This window comes from Vulpes vulpes, chromosome 14, assembly GCF_048418805.1.
Source record: "Vulpes vulpes isolate BD-2025 chromosome 14, VulVul3, whole genome shotgun sequence".
Taxonomy (NCBI): domain Eukaryota; kingdom Metazoa; phylum Chordata; class Mammalia; order Carnivora; family Canidae; genus Vulpes; species Vulpes vulpes.
Window position 1 is genome coordinate 29,570,077 of NC_132793.1, and position 12,725 is coordinate 29,582,801.

At 57.3% G+C, this 12,725-nt stretch overlaps 1 protein-coding gene across 10 annotated transcripts; it reads right to left on the reverse strand.

Annotated features, from left to right (window-relative positions):
- Positions 1-413: 413 nt before the first annotated feature.
- On the reverse strand, positions 414-10,816 carry LZTS3 (leucine zipper tumor suppressor family member 3). 10 transcript variants are annotated; one of them, XM_072736240.1, is made up of 5 exons: positions 10,683-10,816; positions 5,489-5,714; positions 4,508-4,984; positions 3,323-4,186; positions 414-2,979 (listed from the first exon to the last, which is right to left on the reverse strand). In XM_072736240.1, the coding sequence occupies exons 3-5, from the start codon at positions 4,964-4,966 to the stop codon at positions 2,281-2,283; spliced, it is 2,022 nt and encodes a 673-aa protein (XP_072592341.1). In that variant the 5' UTR covers positions 4,967-4,984; positions 5,489-5,714; positions 10,683-10,816; the 3' UTR covers positions 414-2,280. The 10 variants fall into 10 exon arrangements, with proteins under 10 accessions (XP_072592341.1, XP_072592345.1, XP_025868161.1 ...); XM_072736244.1 differs by having other exon boundaries at positions 5,552-5,714; positions 10,683-10,786; XM_026012376.2 differs by lacking the exon at positions 10,683-10,816 and adding an exon at positions 10,281-10,413 and having other exon boundaries at positions 5,552-5,714.
- Between the last annotated feature and the right edge of the window lie 1,909 nt (positions 10,817-12,725).

Genomic DNA, 12,725 nt, shown 5'->3' on the forward strand with positions numbered 1-12,725 from the left:
ACAACCTCGTTCTCAACCTTCAGGTTTTTGTCTTTTGCCCTCGAATACTGGCCAATTGCTTTAAGGTGGCTCAGGACGCCATATCTAGCTTTCCTGCACCACCTGCCTGCCTCCCATCCTGCAGCCTGGGGTCCAGATGCTAGATTGGAACTGCCTTGAAACCCTCAGGGTGACGATCTGAGCTGAAGAGAAAGCCCCATCGGGCAGAAACTTGGAACCACGACTCCTCCTGGGCAACAGAGGAGCTTGGGCTTTGGGCCAATCTTCTTGCATGGCCCAGTGAGCAACTCTGGTCTCATGCCTCCTCTGGGAAATGTTTACTCCAGCTTTGCCCTCCACCCCACCCCCACCTCACCCAGGCTTCACCTCCCAAGCCTGCAAAGACCCAAGCAGGCCAAAGAATGCCACTCAAGAGGCTTTCTCCATTTTATTTCTTTGGGAAAAGAAAACGAAGTCTTTTCATCACATATGGTAGAGATATATATTTATATATATTTATATATAATTTCTTTTGTGGTTGGAAGTCCCAAAGCTGAGTCTGTTCATATTTTTCTATTATTTTTTCCTACTAATGCCTTCTCTTCCTCCTGCCCCTGGCCCAGGCCCAGGTTCTGGGACAGGTGCAGTGAGGGGTGAGTGGAACAGGCAGTGATTACCAGATGGTCCCCCCACCCAGCTCAGAGATCTGGTGAGGGTCACCGGGAAGGGGCTGTGCAGAGGGATAGAGGCCACACAGAGGGGCACTCTTGTTTTTGTGGGGGATGCACAGCTCATTAAACAGTCACCAGTCATGGGAGGAGGCTGGTCAGGGATTGGGGAACTTGCTCACAGTAGTTGCCAGCTCTCTCCACCCTGCCCTCCAAACCCAGTCTTGGGGGTGGGAGGAAGAGACTGAAAAGAGAGAAATACAAGGGCTGAGGGCCAAGCCTCCTCTAATTTTTATTGCTGGTGAATTAGAAATTTGCCTTTCCCTTCCTATCTTAGGGAGATAGAGGATGCCAAGAGGAGGAGGGAAGTGACAGTGCTGTCCCGACCCCCCACTGATGGCCATGCCAGGCCTACCCTAGGCAAACCCTGGGCTACCTCGGGGTCCTGGGAACTCAGGGGGCAGTGTTCCTCTCAGGTCAGCCTTGTTCTTCAAGGGCAATCACAACCATCTCCCCTTGCCCCCCAAAACAAAGGCTTCTGGCTCAGGCTTGGGCCCATTGGAGCTTGGAAGTGGGCAGTGCACCAAAGATCAAGCAGAATTTTCTACTGGAAGAAAAGGTGAGGTTTTGGGAAAGAGGCGGCCTAGGACGATGATGTTCTGAGCGTGAAAGCAGAGGGAGGCTGGGGGAATCAAGTGGGAGAAGACACAGGAAGACATCACAGACACTCATATGACCTCAGAAACTGGGTGAGGGGAGTGCCTGAGAGGCAGGTAGCACTTAATAGCTGTAGTTAGAGCCGGACAGCGGCCCTGGGTATGGGGTGAGCCAAGCAGATGGGGCTATCACCCTGTGGGATCCTGGCCAAAAGGGTGGGGTAGAGCTAAAAAGCCTCCAGGTGACCCCTCCCAAGAACAGGAGGGCAGATCTTTCTTGGGCACTGAGTCTCCACCTCCAGCCTTCCCTCAGGCCCGATTCACACATATGGACATACACGCAGGACCACACCAGGCTCTGAGGCCTCAGCCCAAGAGACCTTGAGGGGGGGAGGGGCTGGGCAGGTAGCCCTCTCAACCACATACAGGCCATCTGCTCCCACTTGTCCTGCCAATCTGCCGAGGGAGCAATAACAGGGCAGGAAGTAGAGAGGCCAGGAGCCCAAGGTCTGTCAGCTTCGGCAGACCCCATGCAGGCCCCCTCACTACGTGGCCTTGAGGTGACCACAGAAAGTGTCACTGGGCACCAGGATGGCCAACAGTAGCAGCCCAGACCTACCAAGGGGCTGGGGTACCTCATGGCACTGCAGGCCTGCCACCTCACATCTCCAACAAAGCAGTGCCAAGACAGGGAGCATGTGCTCCCCTGCTTCCTGGGCCCTTCAACCCACACTCACTCTGCCTCCTTCTATCCCCTCCTTGGGAGGAGGGTCCAAGTGGGCTGCCCAGAGGGTCAGTGGTAAAGCCCGAAGGGCACCCAGTCTGGGAAGGGGAGGAACCTGGTCACAGCTGCTTTGAGAACTTCTTTGGTCTGGGGACATGGGGGACATTGGGAAGAAGGATGGCAGGGAGGGGACACGGGGGACTCTGGCCTTTGACAGGACATTTATCAAAAGGCCACGTGCCCAGGTAGGGGATCAGATTTCTGTGGACTCAATGCGCTCGAGGCGGGAGGGCGTCCAGGCTTTCTTCTCCTCGCCGTGTTGGGGGGTGGGTGTGCTAGCACCCCCCGCTGCCCCACGCTCCCGAAGCCGCCGCTCCAGCTGCTGGTTGCGCTGGTACATCTCCACGTAACTCAGCTGCAGCTGCTTCTGGTACTCGATGACCTTCTCCTTCTCCTCCAGCCACACACGGCGCTCCTCTGCGAAGCTGGCCCCCTGGCGCTCCCGGGCTCGCCGCTCAGCAGCCAGCTCGGCCTGCAGCCGCCCCACCTCCCGCCGCAGGGCCCGCGTCCCGCTATCCCCACCAGCATCCACCTCCCCGTCCAAGGACACCAGCGAGGCAGCGGCCGCCACCCCGGCCTGCCGGCGCATCTTGGCCTCGTCGCTCTCGCATGTGGCCAGGGCATCCTGGGGCTCCGCCGGGTCTACGGGCGTCAGCGCCGGCTTGAGGCAGGCCGCGGGCAGTTCGGCCTCACTCAGCTCCAGGCTGGCCTGCTTGCTGCCAAAGGAGTCCCTCAGACTGAGCAGCTGCTCCTCCTTCTCCCGCAGCGAAGCCCGGCCCTCCCGCAGCTGCGAGCGCAGCCCCACGATCTCACTCAGCTTCTGGGACACATCGGCCTGCGAGTCCTTCAGCTGCTGCTTCAGGAGGGAGATCTCCCCCGCCTTCTGGCACACCTGGGCAGGGGCAGGGGCGAAGAGGACCAGGGTCACAACAGAGCCCTACTGGCCAGCACCCTTGCCCCTGCATCCAGCTCAAGGCACTGAGTGGCCCTTGACACAGGGTTAGCTCATGGAACATGCAGCAATGACACAAAGGGTCCTCCCTGGACTCAGGGCACACCTGGCTGGCTAATCTCACACAGCCCAGGGCCACTCCTATCCTCACGGACCCTCCTAATCACCTTTGTCCCCCTCCCCTTCACGACCCTTGAGACATGGGCCACCGCTCTGGGTTTCTCCAGAGTGACAGACAGAAGGAAGGAGACTCAGGGGGAAAGCCCAAGCCCCCTGCCCGCACCTCCCACTTAGTTTCCTCCATCCGGGGCAGGAAGTCAGCCTGCTCCTTCTGGCAGGCGGCCACCTTGTCCTCAAGCTCTTCCCGCTGCCGCATCAGCCGAGCTGCCTCCTCCTGCAGCTGCTTCTTGTCCTGCTGCAGCCGCAGCACCTGCAGCTGTAGGCCCTGCTGGGCACGCTGGGCACGGCGGGCCACCTGCTGCAGCTTCCCGCTGCAGCCCTGGCGCAGCTCGGCCAGCTCTCGCTCCCACGCCTTCTGCCGCTCCTCCAGCACCTGGGCCACCGCTGCCTCGCTCTGCTCCAGGCTACGCCGAAGAGCTGCCACCTCCTGCTCCTTCTCCCACAGCCGCTCCTCTAGCTCCTGGATCAGAGCACTGGGCGAGGGTGGTGAGCAGGCCGCGAACGGCAGGCCTCCACCTCCTCCCTCCCCCGATCCCAGATGGCCCGGCCGCCCCATGGAGGAGGACGACCCACTCTTGCTGGAGGCCCGCCCACTGTCAGAGGTCCCCAGGTCCTGGTAGCCCGAACCACCACCGCTGCTGCCGCCGCTGCCACTACCATAGCTGGCAGTGCCAATGCGGTTGATGTGGCTGGTGGAGGCACTGAGGGGCGCCAGGTGCTGGCTATAGCTGGAGCTGTAGGTGGGCAGGCTTGTGAGTGAGTTCCGGCCTGAGTCTGAGAGGCCGCCCCCACCCCCACCTGCTGGGGTCATGGTCCGAGACTTGTCCAGTCCACCCTTGAGACCACCAGGACCCTGTCGTCCCTCAGGAGTACCATTGGTCTGCGGGGGGCACAGGTTCTGCATGGAGTGGAAGTTCTTGGGTACAACAGGTTTGAAGGCCGAAGGCCTAACTAGTGGCTCTGAGCACTGAGTAAAAAAGCAAGCAAGAGAGAGTGGGCATCAGAATGGGGCCTTAGTCTTGGCTCCAGCTTCTTCCCTCTGGCCAAAATATGTTCAGCCTCGCCCCAATCCTGGAAGTCCCTCCCAGCTGGGTTTCCACTTCATGGCACCCAAAAGCCAAGTCTCTGCCCTGGAACCACCAGTTAGACTTGACCCCTAACATCCCACCCAGGGCTCCTCAGCCCAACCTCAATTCCGGCCCCTACAACCCAGCCTCCAGGATCCACTATACCTTCCTCTCTGGATTTCCCTCCCCCCACCCCTCAGAAAAATGCCCTGGGTACTGACCTGGTCTAGTTTGCCAGAGGTGGCCAAGAGCTTAGGTGGATGGCTGGGCTCACGATACTGTGGTGGGGCCTTGTCACTGCCACCGCTGCTGCTACTGCCACCACTGCTGCCCACCACATTGCCACAGACATCAGTGTGGTCACTGCCCCGCAGCTCGCCGTTGAGGTAGAGGGAGTTGGCGAGAGCCTTGTCTTCTGAAGGATAGCGGCTTGGCCTCTCCCTGCCGGCTCCACCCCCGCTGCTGCGCGAGCCAGGGAAACTGCCCTGGCTGCCTCCACCCCCTGTGCGGGTGCCCACACTCTTCATGGCGAACTCCTGGGCGTGGGCTACCCCACTGCCCACACTGCCCATGGCCAGGCGAGGGTCTGGGGGTCCGAGCTCAGAAGGCCGAGGGGCAAAGGCCAGGAGAGGATCCCGCCCTGGGTCAGCGCGCACAGGCAGTGTCTCCAGCTTCGCCATGACTAAGCCAGGGGGACACTGTAGGCATAGGTGGAAGGCAAAGATGGGTCAGCCCCACCCCCACTCCCACCATCCCAGCTGAGTCAGCCTCAGCAACACGTGCACCCTGCCCTTCCATGCCCCCTTCCCTACAGTGGGTACAAGAGTTCCCAGACACCCAGGATGAAGGAATGGGGCTGGGGTAAGAGTGACAGCTTGGTAATGGGGCACCTGTGGCCCACCTGATGGAGCCCAAGGCACCATGCACACACCCTCCCAGTTTTGCTCGGTTCAGCATTCCACTCCTCAGCTCCTGCCTCAACCTCACCTCCACCATGAGCCCCGATTCTTCACTGTAACCCCCAAAACTCAGGTTTTCTTCACCTTGGGTCTGGATGCCTATAACCCACCCTTGTGGGCTGGGGAGATGGGGTTGGAAGGGTACAACAATACTTGAGCTCAGTAGGGTACCTCAGAAACTAAGGGAAGGAGAGAACCCACCCCTCACCGAAACCTGTGAGTAGGGGTCCTTCCCGCCCTAACCTAGGGTGTCGCAGTCAAGGGCAGAAGTGGAGGGTCACTACCAGCGCAGGCTCCTCTCCTTGCCTTTCCACGGGGGTGGGTGGCCGACGGGTCCTCAAGCCTGGGACCCTCCGAGGCCTGGTCTGCAGGGGCCATGTGCCTCACTCTTGCAGTCGGGGCTCGGCCCGAAGCAGCTGTGCGACTTTGGACGGGCCGGCTGAGCCATCCTGGACTGCATTGTCCTCCTCTGCGAAATGGGAGGAATGAAGGACCTACCTCGTGGAGCTGCCATGTGCCAGGCACCCCGAGGCGGCGGGCGCGGGAAGATACTGGGGTCTCGGTGGGGGGTGGGCGGGAGGTGCCACCGCTGTGCGCCCCTGGGTCGCACGTGGGCACCACCTCGGGCTCGCCCCGCCCTCAGCGGACGGCCGGGGACCGTGGCCTTAGCGCGTGGCGAGGGGACCTTCCCGATGTCTTCCCAACGCGGCCTCACGGGGAGCCCCTTCCCCACGGCCGGTGCCTCCGCAGAAGTTTCGGCGGCCGTCTGAGGCCGGGGCGGGCGCCGGCAAGGTGCGGGCGCTGGCGGAGCCTCCCTCGGCTCCAGCGTTTCCCACAGGTGGGCGGGGGGAGGGGCGGGGCTTTCGCGCCCGGCTGCGCCCGCAGGGGATTCCGCGCCTCTGATCCCCGCCACCGGGAAGACTTCCTGGATTATTCCCTCTCCCCCACCTTCCCTTTGGACCTTGAACCGTGAAGTCCTCTGAGCCCTTCCGAGAGCGTGCGCCCCCCTTCCCCAAGGCCAGCCCACAAGAGCGGGGGGGAGGAGGAGGGAACGCAAGCGGCGACAGGGCCTCGGGTTACCTGTGTTCAGGGAGGCCCTGCTTCCTGGTTCCTTTGTCTCAACACGGGGGAACACCTGCCCTAGAGATCTGCATAATCTAGCGGGGCAAAGGCACCAGGCAGTGTCTGCCGCGGATGTAGACCCTCGAATAGTCTGCCAGCGGTGGTAGGGGCACCCTTCAGGCTTTTGCCTTCTACTCCCATGAGAAACCAGACAAGGATGGGACGCCTGGGTGGCTCAGGGGTTAAACGTGTCTGCCTTCGGCTGAGGGCGTGATCCTGGAGTCCCAGGATCGAGTCCCAGGATCGAGTCCCAGGATCGAGTCCCACATCGGGTTTCCTGCATGGAGCCGGCTTCTCTCTCTGCCTATGTCCCTGTCTCTCTCATGAATAAATAAATAAAATTAAAGAGAGAGAGAGAGAGAAACCAGGCAAGGAGCCCTTCTTCTCCTTGGAGTGAAGGGGTTGAAGTGGCACCCCATGCCTCTTGAGTGCCCTCAGACTGTCTTCTACCCAGATGCCCATTCTGATGCCGAGTCCTTCCTATTAGGCCCCAATTAGGCCCCAGATCAGGGGAGCCTGACAAAACTCCTGCCCTTCAGGAATCTTTTGGCCACCACACCTGGAATTACAGCCCTAAGTGGTTGGAAAGTTCACCACCAAGCCAGTCCTCACTGCCTTTGTAAAATTCCATTCCCTCAGCATCTGTCCATCCCCCTTCCAAGGGGTGGAGAACAGCACTTTACCACCTTCTTCCCTTGACCCAATCGTCCCCGAATGCAGGGCTGAGACTAGGGTGAGGCAAGCGAGGCAGGTGGTGCTGGCATTTCAGTGCAGTGTCAGCAAGTGCAGGACCCTAAGAGCCAGTGCCTCCTTACCTCTGGTGCTCTAGTGCCTCTCAGGCCTCACTCCAGTCTCTGCTCTGCCTCTGCTCCCCACATTCTTGAGCCCAGCTACCCTGCAATTCAAAAATCCCCCTCTCACCCTAAGCAGGACCCTTTTCTCAGCATTCCTGGGTACAGCGTAGGGAGCAGCTGGGGACTAGGAGGATGAAGGCTGAGTGGCCTGAGGCTTGAAACCAGTGGGAAGGCCTGGGCAGGGTCTGGGAGGAAGAAGTGACAAAACACAAAGATGGGGTTCAGAAGTGAGGGCAGGGGAGGAGTCCCAGATGGGGAACCAGGGTGTGTGACTTCCTTAACAAAAGAGGGGGAGAATATCTGGGGAAAACAGATACTTTGGGAAAGACCAGACAGAGATCTCTCTTATATACTGGAGCAGAAAGAGACTGGGGTGGTCAGCATTCAAGGGCAGTGTGGCTGGAGCCCAGCATCAAGCTAAGGTGGCAGATCCCCAAGAGCCTGGGGCAGTGGGGATGAAAGAAGCAGCCCAGAAGGTGGCCAGTCCTGCACAACAAGCTGGGGGGCTTCAAGAATGTGGGAGCAGCTCCCAGTAGATTTGGCAGGTGGAAACCTCACTGGTGTCTATGAGAGAATGGTTTCAGAAAAGTGGTGCATGGCAAAGCCAGATACAAGAGTAGATGAGTCTGGAGAGAAAGATGGGAGAGTATCCTCGTGAAAGAGAAGGCAGTGATTTAAAGTGGTTTGGGATCCAAAGGCTCTTTTTAAATTTTATATTAAGCATGGTAGAAACCTGAGTATGTTGCTCTGCTGAAGGAAGGCGCCAATAGTGAGATGAGAGATAGAGAGGCGACGGGGCTCCACCAGAGATGTCTGGATGTGGGCAGGAGCAAACCTTAAGAGTGATTGTGTTGATCATTGAGAGTGACAGGGGATAGTGTTTGGGAGGATGCTTTATGATATGTAGGTCTGTACAAACATGCCGTACTACCTTCTCTGTGATCCAGGAAAAGAGGATCTGACCATAGGTTGAGGCTGGTTATATGGCACTCTGCCCCACTGTTTCCCTGGAATGTGTGTGGTCCCCAGACAAGTTCAATGCCCAGAGTCTTAGATGGAAATGAAGTGTTCCCAGGACTGTCTCCTGGGACCATCTCCTTCTCTACCTGGGGAATCCTTGACTGTCAACCCACAGCAGCTCTCCCTAGAGCCTCATTCCCCAAAGAGTCTCTTGCCATAATTGTAACCTGTCATGATAAACCCTATGCAAGTGTTCTCTGCCCCTTGCCTCTCCTGAGTTTGGGCTGCTGCAGCTTTCTCAAAACCCCAGCAGGGAGCTGGCAGGACAAAGAGGGGCATTTGTTTCCCTGATAGGCAGAACCTGACCCCAGGGGTTTGAGCTTCCTGAATGGGTTAGGGTCCTGAACTGGCTCACTGTAGCTGAGCATGGTCTATATAGGCAGCCTCAAGGCATCAGCTCAATAACTGGGGATGACTGCCTGTTGCCCAACTCTGCCTCTATCTCTGTGCCATCAGCCTTCAGTGCCTGGGACTTTATGCATAGTACTGATGGTCACAAAGGGGTCAAATGAACTGTATGTGGGCTGTACATGAGGACATTTCTCCAATCCACTGTGACACTCCACTCCTCCCTACCTGTGTCCCTCTCAAAGCCTAAAACACTCTACCCTTCTCTTGTGGTCTCAGAGGCCCCTATACCAGCCCATTTGTCCCCTAAAGCTTTCGGTAGCCCCTCTTGCCAGCACCCTTGCTGGGGGCTTCTCACTGGCCTTTCCCCTCCTGCACTCCCTCCCACACCCAGCTGCTAAAGGGCAAAGATGATCTTGTCTCTGCTCTGCCCAAATTCTTCCATGAGCAACACCAAGAACAGTCGAAGAGAGTTCTAGAGTCATCAGCTCAAGTGTAAAGCCCAGCTGAACTGATTAGGGGTGAACGCATGCCGGTTATTTCACCTCAGGTTCTCACACCTACCTTACAGGAATCTTAAGAAGTCAATGTATTATGGGTAAAAGGCCTGGCATTTCTCTCAATCTCCAGAACCAGAGCAGAGCTTGCAGCAGAGCCTCCAAGACATCTCCCGCTGCCCATCCTATTTCTCCTGACCCAAGATCCTTTCCACTCCACAGAAAATCTCTTCCCAGCTATGTCCACCCTGCATCCTTCAAGGACCAATCCAAATGCTGCCTCCCAGGACAGCATCCCCGATCGCCCCTGGGGAGCAGGGGCCTTGGAGCACTTGGCTCAGGCTACTCCAGGGGGATTGCACTCTGAGGCTTCCCCAGGGGCTGGCCTGGGGATGCTCCTGGGGCACAGATGGCAGAGTCCTGAGGGTCTCTGGGCCCTGACCCAGAGGAGATGCAGAGAGAATGCCATGGGAACGCTAGTTATGAGCAATGGAAAGAGGCAATGAATCAGGACAGGAAAATCAGGAAGGGCTTCTGGGAAGGACTGAGGGTGAATGGGGATTGGGGGCACTCTAGGGCTTTGGGGGTGCAGAGGTCTTCAGAACTTCTTGGTTGGGATGTGTGAGGAGAGATCCACCTTCCCTTGGTGTAAACGGGGGAAGAGAACCATCTCCTAAATTCTGGCTCTGGTGAAGCTGGTGTTTTAAGGACTGAGGGGGCTGACAGCGCCCCCCCCACCCCAGCACACACACGCGCGCACACACGAGCTTCCGCGCAGGGGAGTGGGGGTGTTCGCCATTCACCAGCAGTCCACGGCCCGCAGCGCCAGCAAGGTAGAGACCCCGGCCACAGGCTGTCCCGAGGAGGTGCCCAAGGGTCTCTGTGGTGCAGGAAACCCCTCATGCACCTTCCCTTGCTCCCTACCAGCGCGTGTGGCCCCGGGGGGCGGGGCGCAGAGGGAAGAGGTGACATAATCCCGGCCGCACCCCCTCCGGCCGCCACCTCCCCCCAGGCCTGGCGAAGCATCCATGACATCATCGGCCTTATCTCCACTCCCCTCCCCCGCCCCGGGACCCCAGCAGCGGGACGCGCCCCCTCCCCAGCTCCGGGTCGGGCAGGACGAACACCGCGGTGCAGCGGCACGGCGACAGGTCGGAGCCGGGAGGGGTGCCGCGGTCGGCCGGCCTCACTTACTCGCTACCTCAGGGTCCAGCGCGGGGTCCTCGGCGCGGGCGCCACCGGCCCGGCTCGCTGGCGCAGCCCGAAGCCCGCCCGGCGGGGCGCGCGGCGCGGGCCCGGCTCCGCTCCGCGCCCCTCCCGCTCCCCGCCCGGGCCCCGCCCACCCGCGGCTGCGGCAAACGCGGGCCCGCCCCCGGCCACGCCCCCCGGGGCCGCCAATCCCCAGGCTGGGGCGGGGCGCAGTGTCTTAACCCCTTTGTAGCTGCGTCCCGGTTCACGCGTGGGACCCCTCTATTTCACCCTCTCCAGGGCTCCGTAGGTCGGCCGGAGCCCCTCTGCTCATCGCCGCTTACTCTCCCAAGCCCCTTGGGTTCGGCCCCCAGGCTCTAATCTCTAACAAATGCAGTGGGGCCGCACCCTCCGCCTCTTCTTTGGCCATTGGGAGGAGCCCCTCCGGTTTGGGGAAGGGGCTCGCGCTGCCGACCCCGAGCCTCATTCCTCTCCCGCTCCAGCTCTTCCGGACGCGGCCTCCCAGCGGACGCCGTGAGACTGCAAGTCTGCAAGGTGGGGGCGGGGCGAGCCCTCCCGTGGGTATCCGACACCGCGGAGCGAAGACCCGCGCGAGCGCGGGGACCGCAGGCAGGTGTGTTAGAGGCTTGGAGGGGCCGTGACTCAGTCCGGCAGTAAGGAGAGCCGGTCTGAAACTTGCTGCTTGCGGAGGCTCACTGTCCGGGAGGAAAAGGAAGGCGACGAAGGAAAAGATGTATATATAACCCAGCAAGGTGTGAGTGCTTTCACCCCGTGCCCCACACCTGCACGAGACCCGGCCCCGACCCCCACGCTGCAACCGAGGGTGAGAGGAGGTGAGGTGAGGACTTCGTCCCTCACCCAGAGCACCAGTTTTGCAGGCGCGTGCTTCATTCTGTACCGTGAATGCTCATTCCGCCCCGGTTGGTCCGGGAGGACTGCCAGGAGGAAGCTGGCTCGGGCTGGAGGTCTTAGCCTAGAATACCACGAATACAGCGGGGAAGCAAACCAGGCCTAGGGTTCAGCGTTAAAAAAAGCTGGAGGCACAAAGGGTCAGTCCTAAAAACTTCTGCGCCTCCACTCCAGCTGGGATTTAACCCATTGTATCATTGCTATAATTTGGTCATTGCTAATTTGTTTGGTCATCAGTCATCTTATTTTATAGTCTATATTTCTTGCTGTTTTCTGGATTTTTTTCCATATTTGCTTTTATCTTCTATAGTAGTCTGCAAGATAGAAAGCCTGGCGGTTGCTTTTGAGTTTATAAAGTAAAAATAATTTTTATTTCACAAATCATTAAAGTCAATGACAAGTCATTCATTTTTATATTCCATTTTATGTAACGAAAAATTTTTTTAAGATATTTTATTTATTTGTGATAGACATAGAGAGAGAGGCAAAGACACAGGCAGAGGGAGAGATGCCAGGAGCCAGACGCGGGACCCGATCCCGGGGTCCCAGGATCGCACCCTCGGCCAAAGACAGGCGCTAAACCGCTGAGCCACCCAGGGATCCCTGTAACGAAAATTTTAATGTGCTTTTCTATCTCTGGGCCTGCTGCCCTCACACCTATTTATATAGGATGATAGACCCAGTTTTGTTTACACTTTTTTTCAAGCCACAAAATCCTGTTTTTCAATCATTATCTTTGGCTTTTGCCAACTCTTTAATTGGTATCAATGTCACTGCCAGTTTTCTATGCTCTCATTTTTTTCTCATTCGGACCCATCTCTCATTTTACTGGTGATTTCAGGGAGGGCTCCTGAATGTTTTTTTCCTAGGCCTTTGCCCTAGTAAGAATGCCTTTTTACTGTCTTTACATACTAATACATCTTTGTGGCTTGACAGTTTACAGAATTCTTGAGTGGTCTTTTCAGCTTACGAAAGTTTCTAACAAATTCGAATATGTTCCTGTCCATTCTGTGAACAGGGTTGATTTGGGTTTTTTTTTCTCCCCTAAAATTATCACATTAGATCAATGTTGTCATTGAAATCTCTTCCTCCCTTTTCTCTGCATCTTGGGAGAGTATCTTATGTTTTTCTCCAACATCACAGATTTAATTTTCTTCAGAGTCAAGGGTACTCTTTGTTTTCTCCAATAAGATATTTAATTCTGCTTATTTTATCTTCCTTTGATTTTAGCCAATTTCCACTCCACCTCTGTGTTGGTTTCACTTAATCTCTTTTTAGTTTTCTATTCCTATTTCATAGAGGATGTGGTTTAACATTTTGAGAATAGGAAAATAAGGGAATACCATAGCTGACTCTGTTCTAATGCATATGAAAGCCCTGATAAAGTGGACCATTTTCTGGGAAATAAAATTTAAAAAGTAAGAACGATGTTGAAAACATTATCTAAGAAATATATTCAAGAAAAGCTCTGGGCTCAGATGGTTTAATGGGAGAATTCTCTCAAACTCAGTGAACAGATAA

What these genes read in the sequence shown, in the direction of transcription:
- LZTS3 (XM_072736244.1), bottom strand. Translation starts at nt 5,623, where the DNA reads ATGGCCCCTGCAGACCAGGCCTCGGAGGGTCCCAGGCTTGAGGACCCG. An exon ending in CCTCTGGCAAACTAGACCAG is followed by an intron (nt 4,187 to 4,507) that starts GTCAGTACCCAG and finishes TTTTTTACTCAG; the next exon opens with TGCTCAGAGCCACTAGTTAG. An exon ending in TGGAGGAAACTAAGTGGGAG is followed by an intron (nt 2,980 to 3,322) that starts GTGCGGGCAGGG and finishes GCCCCTGCCCAG; the next exon opens with GTGTGCCAGAAGGCGGGGGA.